Below are 15,309 nucleotides of genomic sequence, written 5' to 3' on the forward strand. Positions count from 1 at the left end.
CACGTGTTCCATCCTGTTTCTATGTTTATGTGATTTTTTTTTAAAGCTACCAATTAATATATGAATATGTATTATTATAAATTATGGTAGCGCATCTTGTTCAGTTTTTTGAGTCAAGAACTGTACTGCAAAAGTTGAAGAGAAAATCTGAAGGCTAATTATATTATGATCTGGAGTTCATGAGGAGCAGATCAGGTCAGTTCACACTGGAATTCACACAAAATAAATTCCTTATTTACTCCAATCAGTTCAGCATTGACTCTGTCCCTCTTCATGTCCAGCCTATGCAATGTGCAGAGCAGTGTTTCCCAAACTTGGGCTTCCAGCTGTTTTTGGACTACAATTCCCATCATCCCTGACCACTGGTCTTGCTAGCTAGCGATGATGGGAGTTGTAGTCCAAAAATCAGCTGGTGACCCAAGTCTGGGAAACAGTACTGTTGGTCAGTGGTTCACCCATACTTGTGATTGTAAACATATTCCTAAAATCATTCCTAAATCTTAAAAGCAGAATGTAAATGGGATATAATAAAGGCTGACCATGCAGAATGATGGAATTAATCTCACAAGTTTAAATAAAGAATAAGTATATGCATACTTTATATTACTATGCTCTGCTTCTCTGTGGGAAGGTCCGCCCTCCTAAGTGTGAATGATAAATGCATATTTGATACCACATAGCGTACTTTTCCGTGTATAATGTGGCCCCATGTATAGGACGCCCCTTAATTTTGGGAACTCCAATTTAAGAAAATGACCCAGAGTTGTGGAGCTTTTTGGGGGGAGGATGGCCCTAAGTTGTTGAGATTTTGGGGGGAGGATTGGAGTTGTTGAGCATATACACAGAAAAGTACGATATATACTTTCAATTTAAACTTGAGTGTCTTTTGTTACTGTATTCTAAAAGTAAAGTAATATTCTGCATGTGATGCATTATTTGCATTCAACAATTTTTAAATATTTTTTACAATTTACACAATTTAAGATAAAAATATAAAATAAAGTTCTTCATAATATTCTGGCAGCGATGCTGTACACAGGCTCAGTTTCCCAAGTAGTGTGCTTACCTTTAGGGACAGTTGTTATATTGGTATCTGAAATACGGATGTAAGAGAGTCTCTTCATCCCTTGAAAGCATCCATTTTCTACACCTGAGCTTTTTAATGGATTGGTACCCAGTTCTAAAAATAAACAACATTGACAATTCTTAACCAACAGATTAATACCCCTCCCTCCTTAATTCTTCTCTAATTGTGTTAAATTGGCTGCACTGTACTTTGCGAAATAATTCCAGCCTTACTTTTAAAATAAAAATCACATTTAGTGTTGTGATACCTCTGTAAAGGTTCTTTATAAGAAGTGATAACATTCAGCTGGTAAATTCATAGGAGTTTTCTTTTACTTGATTATATTTTCTGGGTGAAAATTTCATTCCATAAAAAATTGGAAGCTGGAGATTTTAACAGCCTAGCTGAACACTATGAGACAAATGTTTACTTCAACTCTTCCTTTTGATTTCTCTCAGTTACACCCTCCTTTATAATGCCCAACTGTTACCAGTGAAAAAAGGGGGAAGGTTATTATCTAACACATGGTCTAACACATGAAAAGTACTTTAGCAAACTCAGTATGAACCAAAACACTTGATACGCCCAATTACACTTCTCTTTTTCACATTCAACCACCCACTGTTACATCCCCCCCTTGGAAGTGTTTACATCAATAATAAAATTAAGAAATTTCGTAGTCTGGATTCTGTCAAATTCTACTGACTTTGAATTTTACCATCTTTCATCTGATAAAATCTTATCATGGTCTCTATCTGTAAGCAGCGATGCATACCTACGACAATCATATTACTTAGTCCATTGAAGACGGCTTTTCTTAGTTTGTTTATTTCATTTTCATGTGCTCGTAGCTCCTGCAAGCTTTTAGGCATGTTTTCTGGAAGTTCCTTCAAATTGTTTTTGGAAAGGTAAAGTCTCTCCAGTTTCTTGAGTGGAGCAAAAGCTCCCGGGCTGATTTTGCTGATTTTGTTGTTAACAAGGATCAATGCCTGTAAAGCAAGAAACAATAAAATAGAACTTTGTTAATGCCACACATGGGCATACTGTTAAAGGAAGATACAAGTATCCACTAAAGATACAAACGTCCATTAGAATGATAATTCTCTATGTCCTACAAGTTTGTACAGTCATACCTCAGGTTACAGACGCTTTGGGTTATTTCCGAGTTTCAGAGGTCGCGCATGCGCAGAAGTGCTAAATCGCACTATGTGCAGAAGCGCCAAATCACAACCCGTGTGTGCATAGACGCGCCGCTGCGGGTTGCGAACGCTGTGGGTTGCGAACGTGCATCCCGCACGGATCACATTTGCAACCTGAGCATCCACTGTAATGTGATTTGGCCTTCATGTTTAGGACTGTGACATGGGGAAGGGGGCCTTTAACTCTCCAGCTGTTCAACTGGAACCTAGTGCATACTCTGAAAATATGAGTTTACTGTACTTTGGCTTTGCTCTGAGAAATGACTGCAGTGTCACTGCAAGGAATCGGATGAAGTCACAGTGGTACAAACTAAGTACTGGGGGATGCCCCAGTAGTTCCCTCCAAGTACTGTATCCTCTCCATAGTAGCTGCTGTACAGAAAAGTTATCTGGGCTTAAGAAAATGCATAAAGGATCATGTAAATACAAGCCTTAATAGCCTCTCCCGCTCAATGTCTACTATATCTATAGTTATTTAACTCTGGACAGAAGTTGAGGTTGCCTCCAACAAGAACCTTCTTCCATTAATTGAATTAAACCTACATTTACATTTCCTGGGAATCATCATATTTCTCCACAAGGGATGTCTCAGTCACTTGTCTGAGAGTTATGACATCCTTGTCACCATGCAGCAGGAAACATATATTGACAGTAAAGACTCAGTACTTAAATTAATTAACAATTAGTCCCCCTTCTGTCCAGCCCTGTCTTTAGAAAGATTACCCTTTGGGTTAAAGCCAATCGATGAGATTTTTTCCTATGTGGGCATCTCTCAGTCCCTACTTAGTTCAGTTTTCTTCACAGGAGATCACTGCCCTGATCCATTTTTTGGGAAACTTCCAGGGAGCTGCATCATATCACTATTTTTCAAGACACTCCAACCCTATAGATGATTGTGGGAACTAAACCGCCTCACCTTTAGCTAGATAGCTATCCTTATTTCCTCTCCACAACTTCTTATTTTTCAGCTGTACTTGTTTTTCTGTTTTACATTAGTTAGGACCTTTGCAGGAGGAAGTATCATTACAAAAAGAAACATATTTTATTTTTCTATTTAGGGGAGGGTTTCTCATAAGCCAGGGTGATATCTGCCTAAAGGGAAGCCTAAGGGTTGAATAGATTATCAAGTCTGTCACAGAAGACATAATAATTAATCCAAGTGTGCTTGACCATTGGGAACTTCCATAACGCACATTGACATGCAAGCATCTGTTAGGAATCTTGGTTGTGATTGTGCACATAAAGGCAATAGTGAAAATTAGAAAACCATTTATATCTCCTTTGCTTGCAACAGCTATTTACATCTCATTCATTTATTATTCTCCTGTCTTCCTTATTTCTTCAGTCATGTTCTCTCTGAATTCTCACACTAGTCCAGTTCTAGTCATTGACATTCAAGCTTTTCCCCCTGGTGCATTTAGGCCTCCATCTATATTGTGCCTGGTTCCCATCTATATTCCATGTAAGGTATTCTTTAAGCTCCATCTCTGTAATAGGAACATTTTAAGCTTATGGTTCAGGGAACATGGGTTTGGGTAGACTGTGACTCATAACAACTGACCATCTTTCTATATTTCTTTGCCAGCTATTCAAGCTACAAAGCCATTTTACTTATTACCTGCCATTTTGTGTAAATAAACCTTATAGTCATTGGAACTGGTTTTGTTAGTGTTTACTAATTTTCTGCAAATAAGCAAAGCAATGTTTTGCAGCGTAATCAGGTCCATTGCAATAACCTCTGTGACATAAAATTATTTCCTCTCCCAGGAGTGATGGTTCTGTGAACATAAAGGAGCAGATCTTGTAACACACACACACACACACACACACACACACACACACACGTAAACATAAATGTACACGTCCTAATCAGAATTCCCATGATTGTCATAGTTTGCTCAGAATTTGATTTATATAGCTCATACAGGACTAACCAGTTTTTTCATAATGAAACAAAGTACTTTGGTTCTTTAGATTTAAGGCTCAGCACATACATTCTGTGTTGTCACAACTATTCATCTTGCACAAGTTCCGAATTGATGCTATGTCTGAATCACTCAAAAAACCTCAAAATTCAAGCCTCTCAGATTATCACATAAATTTCTTGTGTGTAGAACCAAAAAAAGTGTTCCTTGCTCACAATTTGTGTCTACTTGAACTCAGACTTGGAATATGTTTTAAATATCTGGTCTGTGTCTTAATATCTAAAGTGCCTTTGAAAATGTGAAGAGCAGGCTTTCTCCATCACTGAACAGCTATAGCTTTTATACAGTCTTCTCAAATACTTAGGAACAAACTACACATTGCTTTAAATGTAAGATCATTATTAAGAAGAACCCCGCAGGATCAGGCCAAAACCCCACCTAGTCCAGCATCCTGTTCTCACAGTGGCCAACCGGAGGCCTAGAGAGAGACGGTACCTGAAGCCAACAATATTCTCTTTTTAAAGGTGCAAGGGGTCTGATTATGGAGGGTTTAACTCTCTATGTGCTGTAGTATCAATGCTGTTTGATGAGAGAGAAAAGCTATTGACTTCTCTTCATGCATGCTGTAGACCTGATTCTGACTGGATCCCACCCATAGCTGCTATTAAAAAAATACAGTACCAACAGGCCTTAAATATGATCACACATTCAATGTATTACATTGTTTGTCCCTATGGATCCAGGGCAAATGGCATGGCTTTCATGCAGTCCTTAACCAACACTTTTATTTTTAGCAGTTATTGCCCCCTCCTTTGCCATCATACTGTACAGTCAAAACTGCACATCATTGTTAGTCTAGGAAAATATTTTTACTCATGATCCCTTCTCCTCCCTGGTCCCCAAGGAAGTCCATTCCAGATCCCACACCTGCTTCTTTCTAGTTACAAAAGGTAGGCATTTTCCTGAGTAAGCTCCCGGACAGGAACTTTGATTTCACTGTTCTGTTCTCCCTCAGTCTCTGAAAGGAGGCTGGTGGCAGTAGCCAGACATCTGTGAGGTGGAGGGGAAGTCGATCTTCTGAAATGAATGGTTAGAACTAGTAGGAGATCAGAAAGTGAGCTTCAAAGAGATATTTTTTAAATGGAGTGCTCTCTTCCACACACACACACACACACACACACACACACACACTCCATAGCTAGGTGACCAACCTATTAAATAACTACAGGGAGGTGACAGGGTTAATCTTTCATCTGTTCTCTGTCCCCTTCCTTCTTGACACACCACTACAACCACAATATAATGTAGTATATAAATTGCATTCACTTCCTATGCAAGAGTAAACTGAGGCAAAGATTGATTTGCTCACTGCCACATAGTCACCAGAGCCTAAATCACTGGACTACAGTAGCAGTCATCTGGCCCTACTATGTTATGTGAACCTTACTTCTTGTGTACCTGTTTCCTCTTCAGACTCATAAAAATATGAGATTAAATATATTTACATTTGGAAAGTGCTTTGAGATGTTTGGAAAGCAATAATTATTCAGGAATAATGTTCCCTTGTTATTTTGATCAGTGGAACACAGCTGTAGAGCATATTTGCTCACTGAATGCATTATCTTACTTGTAAGAATGGAAAAACAGATGGTTCAACTCTCTGTTTTGATTTCTAGCCATTCTAAATCCTTTCATAATTAAACTTATGCCAGCTATCTTTAAAACGTGCAGGAGGAAAAGCTGAACATTTGCAAAGATCAGAAAATATATAAACAGCTGCAGGGAGGGAAAACATGAAGAAAAAGCAAAAAGAGGAGAAACTATTATTTTGAACAGTTCATGTGTTGTATATTTTCTCTCTAGTGTATTTGATTTCCTGTTCATTGTCAGTAAAACAGGAGGTATGTTTTGCAGATGGCTCCACTGTGTATATGATAGATGTGCATGGTTTTAATTTTGTATACTAGCCAGGAGTGGCCAGATCTCTGAGAGGAAGAGGTCACTCAAAGTTCAGCAGTGCTAGCAGAAAGCCTCTCCCAAAAACATTTACTGTTCATTTAGCTGTGGACATATTTTTCTCTCTTCAACTCAGAGCTACAAGGACTACCACTGAGATATAAATGACCAGTCCATTTTAATACGAATCTCTGAACATTGTTGATAATGTTCTATATATGTTTATACACCACCACAAACAGAAGCTGCTTAAAATAACACACACCCTTCCCCTGCATGCAGTAGGAGCTTCAGAGCACTTTTTGTTGCCAGGGGTCAGCAACTAGATTAGGGACTTAGAGAGCTGCAGGGCCACCAGTACAAGGTGAAGGTGGCATCAGGCACATTGCTGGGTCAGCCGGGATCTGATGCAGTGATTGGGCCTAGATCAGAGCCAGCAATGGCGCCAGCTTGGAATCCAACATCCTTTGCCAAATCAGCCCTCCACCCTGAAATGACTCATTTCAGGGCTTTCTGTTGTCTGCCACTGGTGGGGATCCCACTGCTGTCACCCATAAGTTCAGTGGGTGGAAAGTGGTGCTACACACCAGTGGACTATTCCTGGCATCATTCAGTATGCAAAGATAGCGAGGGTCAGGCAGAGGGACACCTCTACCTAGTCTAAGCACCCTAGACCCCAAAGCCTGATTTAAATGGGGTGTGGATTGCTCTTCCAGTCAGCAAGCTAATCTTGTGCCACATACTTAGTTGACTGGTCGCTCACCTATCCAAATGGTCCCAAACACCTTTACTTTATTATTACTATTATTTATTGAATTTGTATACCTGCAGGTCTCAGGGCCATTCACAACCCAATAACCCTGACAACACAAAATAAAAACTCCCCAAAATAAAAACAACCCAATAATATCCCCTCCAACTCACACCCTCTCATCACTGCTGAACCTAGTCATTAGGTGGATGAATTGATGATAAATACAACTTTTCCTTCCCTTCCCACTACTTTAAATTAAGGTGACCACTCTGGCAGGAAGGTAAACGGTGTTTCAGTGTGCTGCTCTGGTCATGCTGGCCCTATGACCCGGAAGCTGTCTGTGGACAAACGCCGGCTCCCTCAGCTAGTAAAGCGAGATGAGCGCCGCAACCCCAGAGTCGTCCACGACTGGACTTAATGGTTAGGGGTCCCTTTACCTTTTTATGGGAATTCCATACCTTGATTTTTACTATTTCTTAAACAAATTACTAACCATCTTCTAGTGGTTAGTAAAACCACTCAAAAGGAAGTTCACAGAATAAACACGTCAAGCATAATAAGCACCAACCAATAAATACAATAAATTGCATTTTCAGAAGCAAGCTGCAAATAAACCCCACCCTCAAACCCAAAGTGAATGAGTAGAAAAACACCCAGAGCCACTCTTGTCTTTAGCATTACTTCACTTATTTGACAGTGGATTCTGGTGAGAGATGAACTTATGGCAGTAACACATGTAGCACTTGAGCTGCTAGCATACCAAGTAAATAGTTCCAGATTTAGCTGGCTATCAAACACAAACTCCTCCTATCCTAAGGAGAACATATAGCAAAGAAGCCAGGTGGGAAAACTTGAGAGGAGGGATTTGCCTGGACCAAGGCTGCTAGACATGCTCATGGCAATTAGAGTACTAAAAATTAAACTGGAATGGGAAAACAGGGATGTAGCCCATATGTTACTGCTAGGCAACCACACAAACATCTAATAATCCTGGGGCACAGTAAAATTCTTCAGCAGTCTGGGTGAGCTCAAAAAGAAAAGAAAGCAGTGACAGTTACAGTTCTGCATGAAGGAATTCTCTTCACACAAATGTTCTTCCAATAGTTTATATGACTAGTCTTGGTGAAATCTCTCTGGGATTTTGTATTTTGCAATTGTAATTGTTTGAGTCATCTTGAGTTCAGTCTTGCATGGAATTTGTGCCAAATCTGTCCAAATGTTAATTTTTTTTAGATCCATTACTTCTTTTTGCATAATTAATTCATTTATAATGTTTTTTGGAGGCCTTCCCCCCCTTTTCCATCAAGCTGTGTTGCTGGTGGCAGTGGCCTTTTAGTCACAATATTGAGTCCCTGGAAGGAAACAGAACTACTGTATATAATTCCCTAAAGATGTTACTGTTACCTAAGGCCAGCACAACATTTCAAAAAAAATTGCCAATTCATCATTTCTCAGTTAGCTGCTAAGCTACAGGTAAAGCAACCAGTCAAGTGCCTGCCCTCATCTCACTCCATATGCTTCTCCCTGACTGTCCAGTGCATGCCGACTCCTGTGGCTCAATCCAACATATGATTAACTTGGAAATTAATCCTGCTCAGTACAACTGTGTCCCTAACTCCCAATAAGAGTGCATAGTTGGTTGTAACTCTGGAAACCAGGGCGATGAGGAAGAGAAGTCAGCAGTCTAAACAATAAGAAACACTCAGTCTGAACAGTCAAAACATACTGAATTGAGGGATTATTCTGCTCTGAATCTAGCTCAAAAGCAGCCACAAATATACTAACCAGTTTTAATATAATGGATAGTACATTTTTAATCATGTTTGCTGGGTTTTCCTATGCTGAGGATGGAGAAGTAAAGCCACAGGGATTTCTTGCTAGTCTCACCATATGCCTTGATCCCTCTGCCTTCCAAGCAGACCTTCAGACAAAGGTCTGTCCCAAGCACTAAGAGCCACAATGAGCCCACCTCAAAGCGTAAAGGCCTTTGTACATGCTGTGGTCTGCTGCAGGTGTCCTCTATTTTGTTTCTGCTCTTCACGTGCCTCTTCCTATGAAGAATGCAGCCTCCACAGAGGCCACTGCTGCTCCTGGGCATCAGTGTTCAGTACTAACACAGTGCTTGAGTGTAGCACCTCTACAAAGGCTTGTAGGCATAAGGGTTCCTATAGGCTCACCTCAACCCAGATCCATCAGGCAGTATCAGTAGAGACCATCTATTCTGTGCAGGCAACAGCCTCTGTAGAAATCAACAGGTGCCAATCACTAGCACCTTGCATCCTTTGTGCAGCCATGTAAACCAGGTTCTCTCTTCATCCTTCTATATCCACAGACAGCAATTCACATACTATCCAAAATGATTCCACAGAACTCCTTAGGGGTTCACTCATTTTTAATCATTTCATACAGATCCCCATTTGGTATAAATTTTGATGTGTTTCCGAATATCTCTAAATTGAGATATTCAGCTCAGTTTTAAATTATTGCACAGCTGATGGGTATAATTTGTCCACACTCTTACCATCTGTCCTGTGGATGACAACTTTGTCCAAACTATGGGGACAACTGAAATATTAAAACAGGCCTGCTATGGGCAGTACTGCATGTTGATTTTGTTGTAAGAAACTCATTAAGTCTGGAAGTAAGATATGCATGTACATGTGTCTGGGAAACATAGAACAACCTTATTTCTCAGGTGCATGCATTGCATATACAGTTATTTCACATTGGTGTTTCCTGCAGCAGTTCTAATAGGTACCATTAGATGTTTTCAATGGTAGTTGAGGAACCAGGAAAATAACCAAACTTCTGCTGTGTATTCAGATATATTGGTGTTGTTTTTCATTTAGGCACTCCTAGCCACTGAGGGACGCGGGTGGCGCTGTGGGTAAAACCTCAGTGCCTAGGACTTGCTGATCGTAAGGTCGGCGGTTCGAATCCCCGCGGCGGGGTGAGCTTCTGTCATTTGGTTCCAGCTCCTGCCCACCTAGCAGTTCGAAAGCACCCCTAAGTGCAAGTAGATAAATAGGTACCGCTTTATAGCGGGAAGGTAAATGGTGTTTCCGTGTGCGGCGCTGGTGCTGGCTCACCAGTGCAGCCTCGTCACGCTGGCCATGTGACCCGGAAGTGTCTTCGGACGGCGCCGGCTCCCGGCCTCTTGAGTGAGATGAGCGTACAACCCTAGAGTCGGTCACGACTGGCCCGTACGGGCAGAGGTACCTTTACCTTTACCCTTAGCCACTGAGGCCACCTGAGCACTCCAATGACCATGTAGAAACCAGGACCTGCCAACCCAATCCTTCCAGGGCAGGCTATCACTCCACATCCTACTACTAAATCGATTTCAGAAACAATTGCATCCACCCATTGCTAAGATCGCAGAAAGGAAGGTTGTCTCTTGCAAATACCTGTTGTTTGCTGTCTGATGTTGCGAGAGAGATATCCTTTAAGTTTAGAACATCTAAATTTCTTGTTAGGCTTTACAGGGGAGATGGGGGACGGGAAATGATTTATCCACTAGGGGTCAGTGAGTAGAAATGTAAACCATTATTATTAGCAGTATTCTTGTTGTTGTTAAGCACAATTCCCCTATCCCTCTGATATGCTCCAGAAGGATACTCTGGCCACCAATAGGAAAAAGCACTGAGAGGAGAAATAGCAGGGTCACATCCACCCATCTCTCTTCTGATAAATGTCATGAACCAGGGTAGCCAAGGCAGTTTCAGGGCCATGACCAGACCTGAACCCATTGTAATGAATGCACCTAGCTTATTCCTGCTCATTAATGTCAATAGATCTACTCTGAGTAATACTAAATTGACTATAACCCACAATTACAGTAGCAATAGTGGCTTAGTACATAACCTTTATATGTTTATATGCAAAATATTTCTATAGTACCAACAGCAAGGTAGATATTATTCCAGGTCAGTCTCTGAACCTACTGGAACTGATCAAACATGTGACTAACATGTAATGTGTATTTCACTGCAACTTACATGAAGATCCTTCAAGTTCTTGAAATCTCCATCTTTTATTTCAGTAATTTTATTGTTCTGTAGGTCCAGTAGAGTCGTATCTGGAGGGAGATCCTTTGGAACTTGATCCAGACCTGTAATGGGATTTTAAAAATAGCAATTAATAAGAACAAGATAAAAGTCCTGCTGGATCAGAGCAAAGGTCCAGGTAGACCAACATCCTGTTCTTATAGTGGCCAACTAGATGCTTACAGTAAGCCCACAAGTAGGATCTGAATGCAACTTGTGACTTGTATTCAGAGGCATATGGTCAACAGTGGATGGAGAATATAGCCATTATGACTAGTGGCCACTTATAAGGTTAAATGGTTAACCCTGAATGGTTAAGTCCAGTCAAAGGCGACTATGGGATGTGATGCTCATCTCGCTTTCCGGCCGAGGGATCCTCTTTGAATTTATCTATTCTTCTTTTAAAGCCATCCAAGCTGGTTACCGTCACAACATACAAAAGCATAAAGATGTGTTAAAGAGGGTCAATAGTTACTTATATCTTCATTATTGAAGCAGAGCAACTGATTTCAAGCTTTCACTACCTAAAAATTGAAAAGATTGATAACAACTGCTACTCTGAAATGGACAAGTGGTTCATCTACCTCAGCATTCTGTCTTTGATAATAGCCAGTTCCCTCAACGAGGGTTAAGACCAGTGTTTCCCAAACTTGGGTCTACAGCTGTTTTTGGACTACAGCTCTCATCATCCCTAGCTGGCAGGACCAGTGGTCATGGATGATGGGAATTGTAGTTAAAAAGACAGCCGGAGACCCAAGAATGGGAAACATTTGTTTAGATGAAAGACAGACAGATCTCTCTCAAGTTTATTGCACTATTCTCTTATTAGGGATGCCGGTGGCGCTGTGGATTAAACCACAGAGCCTAGGACTTGCCGATTGGAAGGTCGGCGGTTCACATCCCCGTGACAGGGTGAGCTCCCTTTGCTCGGTCCCTGCTCCTATCAACCTAGCAAAAGTGCAAAGTAGCAAGTAGATAAATAGGTACCGCTCCAGCGGGAAGGTAAATGGCGTTTCCTTGTGCTGCTCTGGTTCGCCAGAAGCGGCTTAGTCATGCTGGCCACATGACCCGGAAGCTGTACGCCAGCTCCCTCGGCCAATAAAGCGAGATGGCGCCGCAACCCCAGAGTTGGTCATGACTGGATCTAATGGTCAGGGGTGCCTTTACCATTATTCTCTTATTCTGGGGAAGTCACACAATGAAATGTAAAAATATCATAAACATCCAGTTTGCTACCTTGTATCTTCAACTGTTCACAGTAGTCTGGTCCTATAACAATTCATCTGTAGTTCTTTTCTCACTTTGGTCCTTAGCCAAGGCATCATTGATCATCAGTGCCATAGGAGTTATTCGTTTATTCCAGGGTGCCCTCCAGAAGTTGTTGGGCTATAACTTCTGTCAGCCCTAGCAAGCACGGCTCATAATCAGAGCTACCTCTTACTTATTCTATTGAATTTTGAATGAAACCAGTCCTACTGATACCCCCACCCCCACCCCCATTGAAGTAAAATAGTTTCCCTTTCCCCACCAATTCAAACAAGCAGTTTCTTCATACAATGTCAAGTCAAGCTTTAAGTTCACTGCTTCAAATTCCAAGTCCTCCATGTTCTAATTATGGTCAGTTAAATCCTAAACTCTAATTCTGGATGACAGTCAGGGACCCGGTCTTGGAAACTTTCCAAATACCATGTTCTGCTGACTTCAGCAAATATGAAGTGCTTGAAGAAAGGCCATGTTTGGATTCAGTTCCTTGTCATACATCTAAAAAGAATAAATTGTATGTAATCAACGTAGTCAGACCAAAAACATGCCTCATTTGATTTGTATCCTTCCACTAAAGTACAGAGCTGATCACTGATTGTAATGAGTAAAACATCAGAATATAATTAAAGATGTTTAGCATTATTTTTACATTCAGGCTTTTCCACATATCAGTGCTCTCATATTTATCCTCATCTAAAATGTCCAGGCTATTAAATTTATAAAAACTAAGACAATTTTAAATGACTCCACTGCCATTTCTTTTTTTGAAACAGAAACTATATACAGAGCGTTGTTTTTACAAACAGATTCATTTCTGTTCTGTGAATGCCCGAAGAACATCAGTCAGTTTAAATTAAAAACACTTGTGATACCATTTCATATATGTGGCTTAGGTGAAGGAAGAAAATTAAAATTATTTCATATTACCAGTGGCGTAGCGTGGGGGGTGCAGGGGGGCTCGGCCACACCGGGCGCAACATCTGGGGGTTAGGGTGCGCAAATCCACGGGTTAGGGGGCGCAAATTACTTGCCTTGCCCCGGGTGCTGACAACCCACGCTACGCCACTGCATATTACATAGCCCTATCTAAATTAAAGAACACTGTCACCCACATTTGCTTTTCTAACTAAAATATCTTGTAAATATGCATATTCATTCTGTCTGTCCTGTTAGTATAGAAAGTTTTCACAGAAAGAAAGAATTGCTCAGTACTGCGATATGTGCCCATTTTTGACACTAGCCCTGAAATTCATAGTCATGACTAACTTGGGTCAATTAATTTAAATGGCTACACAGTTTTTAAAACGCAGAGGCCCAGAATAATATTTCAAAGGCCTGGATGAAAAGAAAGGTATTCACTTGGCACCAAAACTGAAAGGTGCCTCTGAATGGATCTTAAGGTTCAAGTAGGTACATATGAAAGTAAGCAGAAAGACAGGGTAGTGAGGAGTCTGGGCAATTTATATAAAATCCACAATTTATTTCAAACAAAGCTAACACTAGAAAATACAATAGAAGTACAAGCTGAAACTTTTGAAGGTAAGACTAGATTGATTTATGAATAAAACCAGAGGTAGAACCTTAGCCTTATCTTGATTCATCTCTCTCTTTTTAACTTCCCATATTCAGTCTATTGCCAAGTTATGTTACCCTACCCCCCTTACATTATTGCAAACCTATGGTCATTTCTCTCTGCTCACTAGTGAAAAGTATGGTTTGTGCTCAGGTTTTCTCATGCCTTGACTACTGCAGCCTTCTTATCTCTGAATGCCATATGTCAGCCCTATTTCTATCCATAAGTTTATGAATAAAATAATTTATTTATTTTAACCAAGAAATCTTACTGGCTTACTGTTGGTTTATAAGTTAAATAGAACTTCAAAGTCCAATTTGCATGAATTCTGAAGCTTGCAAAGGTTGACTCATAATAGCTTGCTGTTATAGATTCCTTGTTGCAGGAGCTGATAGAATTGCCTAATGTGTTTATATAAACCCATACTTTTGGATTTACTTATTGTGCTTAGGTTTAAGAGAAGACTTATTGCCACTACAAGTTTGCATAAAATTTGCATTTTCTTACAGAACTTGTTGCAAGCACAACTTGAATAAGCTTGAATTATTTCATCCATCTGGACTCTTAGCAAATTAAAACATGCGAAACTGATCTAGCAACAGGAAGCCATATGGCAGTGATTGATTTTCTTGAAGATTTCTCCATTCATTGCTCATACATGACTCAGCCTGGGCCACCGAGCCTATAAATTGCCTTTGTCGTTTATATCTTTTGCCGAATATATTCTGGAATGACTAACCCTTAAAATGTGTTCCAAATAATAAGACCTTTTGATCCTAGTATTTCATAACACCATTTCCACAGCTGAAGTTATCAGAAATATTGTGTAGCAGTGTATACAATTATGGTAGCATTTGTAAATTTCCATTACTCAGAGTACTTGTCCTGTCCCCTGACATGAAACTGCATGCACAGGAATAACCCTTTATATCTCATATCTCTGTTTTAGACTGAGCCAAGCATCCAGGTAGCACAAATTTCCTACAGGCTGGTGCTACTTTCCAAGTTGGGAGGATGGAGGCATGTGCCTGAACCTTGGCTGCAACATTAGTTCCTCCTTGTGTGTAAATGGCTGGAGTCTTTCCAGGAGACCCCATATGACAGTTACCTCCATTTATCTTTCCATCAAGTTGCTTCTGTGCAAAAAATGGTACAATTCCTGTGCCCTCTGTTTCACATGAGGCATGAAGTCTTGATTGCCAACAACTTTCCACCACATGTGCACGTTGCAAAATGTGTTAGTGGTTCATGACGAACACCACATGGGATTCATGTGGTTCACTACACTGAAGTGATGCCATGTATTAAATTTCTGTTTGAGTGTTTGGACATTCTTTCAAAAGCCTAGTATGCCTGCGGTTTGTTCCTCAACAACCCTAATTGCTATGTGATACAAATGTGATACAATTCATTCATTTTATTTTATTTTATTTTATTATTTTATTTTATTTTTTGTTTGGGAAGGAATGGCAGACTGGTAGAGATGGGAAGGTGTGCTTCCCCTGTTCGTTCCCCCCATATAGTGTT

At 40.4% G+C, this 15,309-nt stretch overlaps 1 protein-coding gene and 1 long non-coding RNA gene across 7 annotated transcripts in view; one reads left to right on the top strand and one right to left on the bottom strand.

The window, feature by feature from the left end:
- LOC309542303 overlaps window positions 1-15,309 on the top strand; it is a 220,030-nt gene that overhangs the window by 48,097 nt on the left and 156,624 nt on the right. The window lies entirely within an intron of this gene.
- Window positions 1-15,309, bottom strand: part of DCN (decorin) — a 29,897-nt gene that overhangs the window by 5,447 nt on the left and 9,141 nt on the right. Inside the window, exons 3-5 of the mRNA XM_082238630.1 lie at window positions 10,899-11,011; window positions 1,842-2,055; window positions 1,067-1,180 (exon numbers count right to left, since the gene is read on the bottom strand). Of these exons, the coding sequence (XP_082094756.1) occupies window positions 1,067-1,180; window positions 1,842-2,055; window positions 10,899-11,011 (441 nt within the window). The remainder of the gene's footprint in view (window positions 1-1,066; window positions 1,181-1,841; window positions 2,056-10,898; window positions 11,012-15,309) is intronic.

The sequence above is a fragment of the Podarcis vaucheri genome (genome assembly GCF_965113315.1).
Source record: "Podarcis vaucheri genome assembly, chromosome: 10".
Classification (NCBI taxonomy): Eukaryota; Metazoa; Chordata; class Lepidosauria; order Squamata; family Lacertidae; genus Podarcis; species Podarcis vaucheri.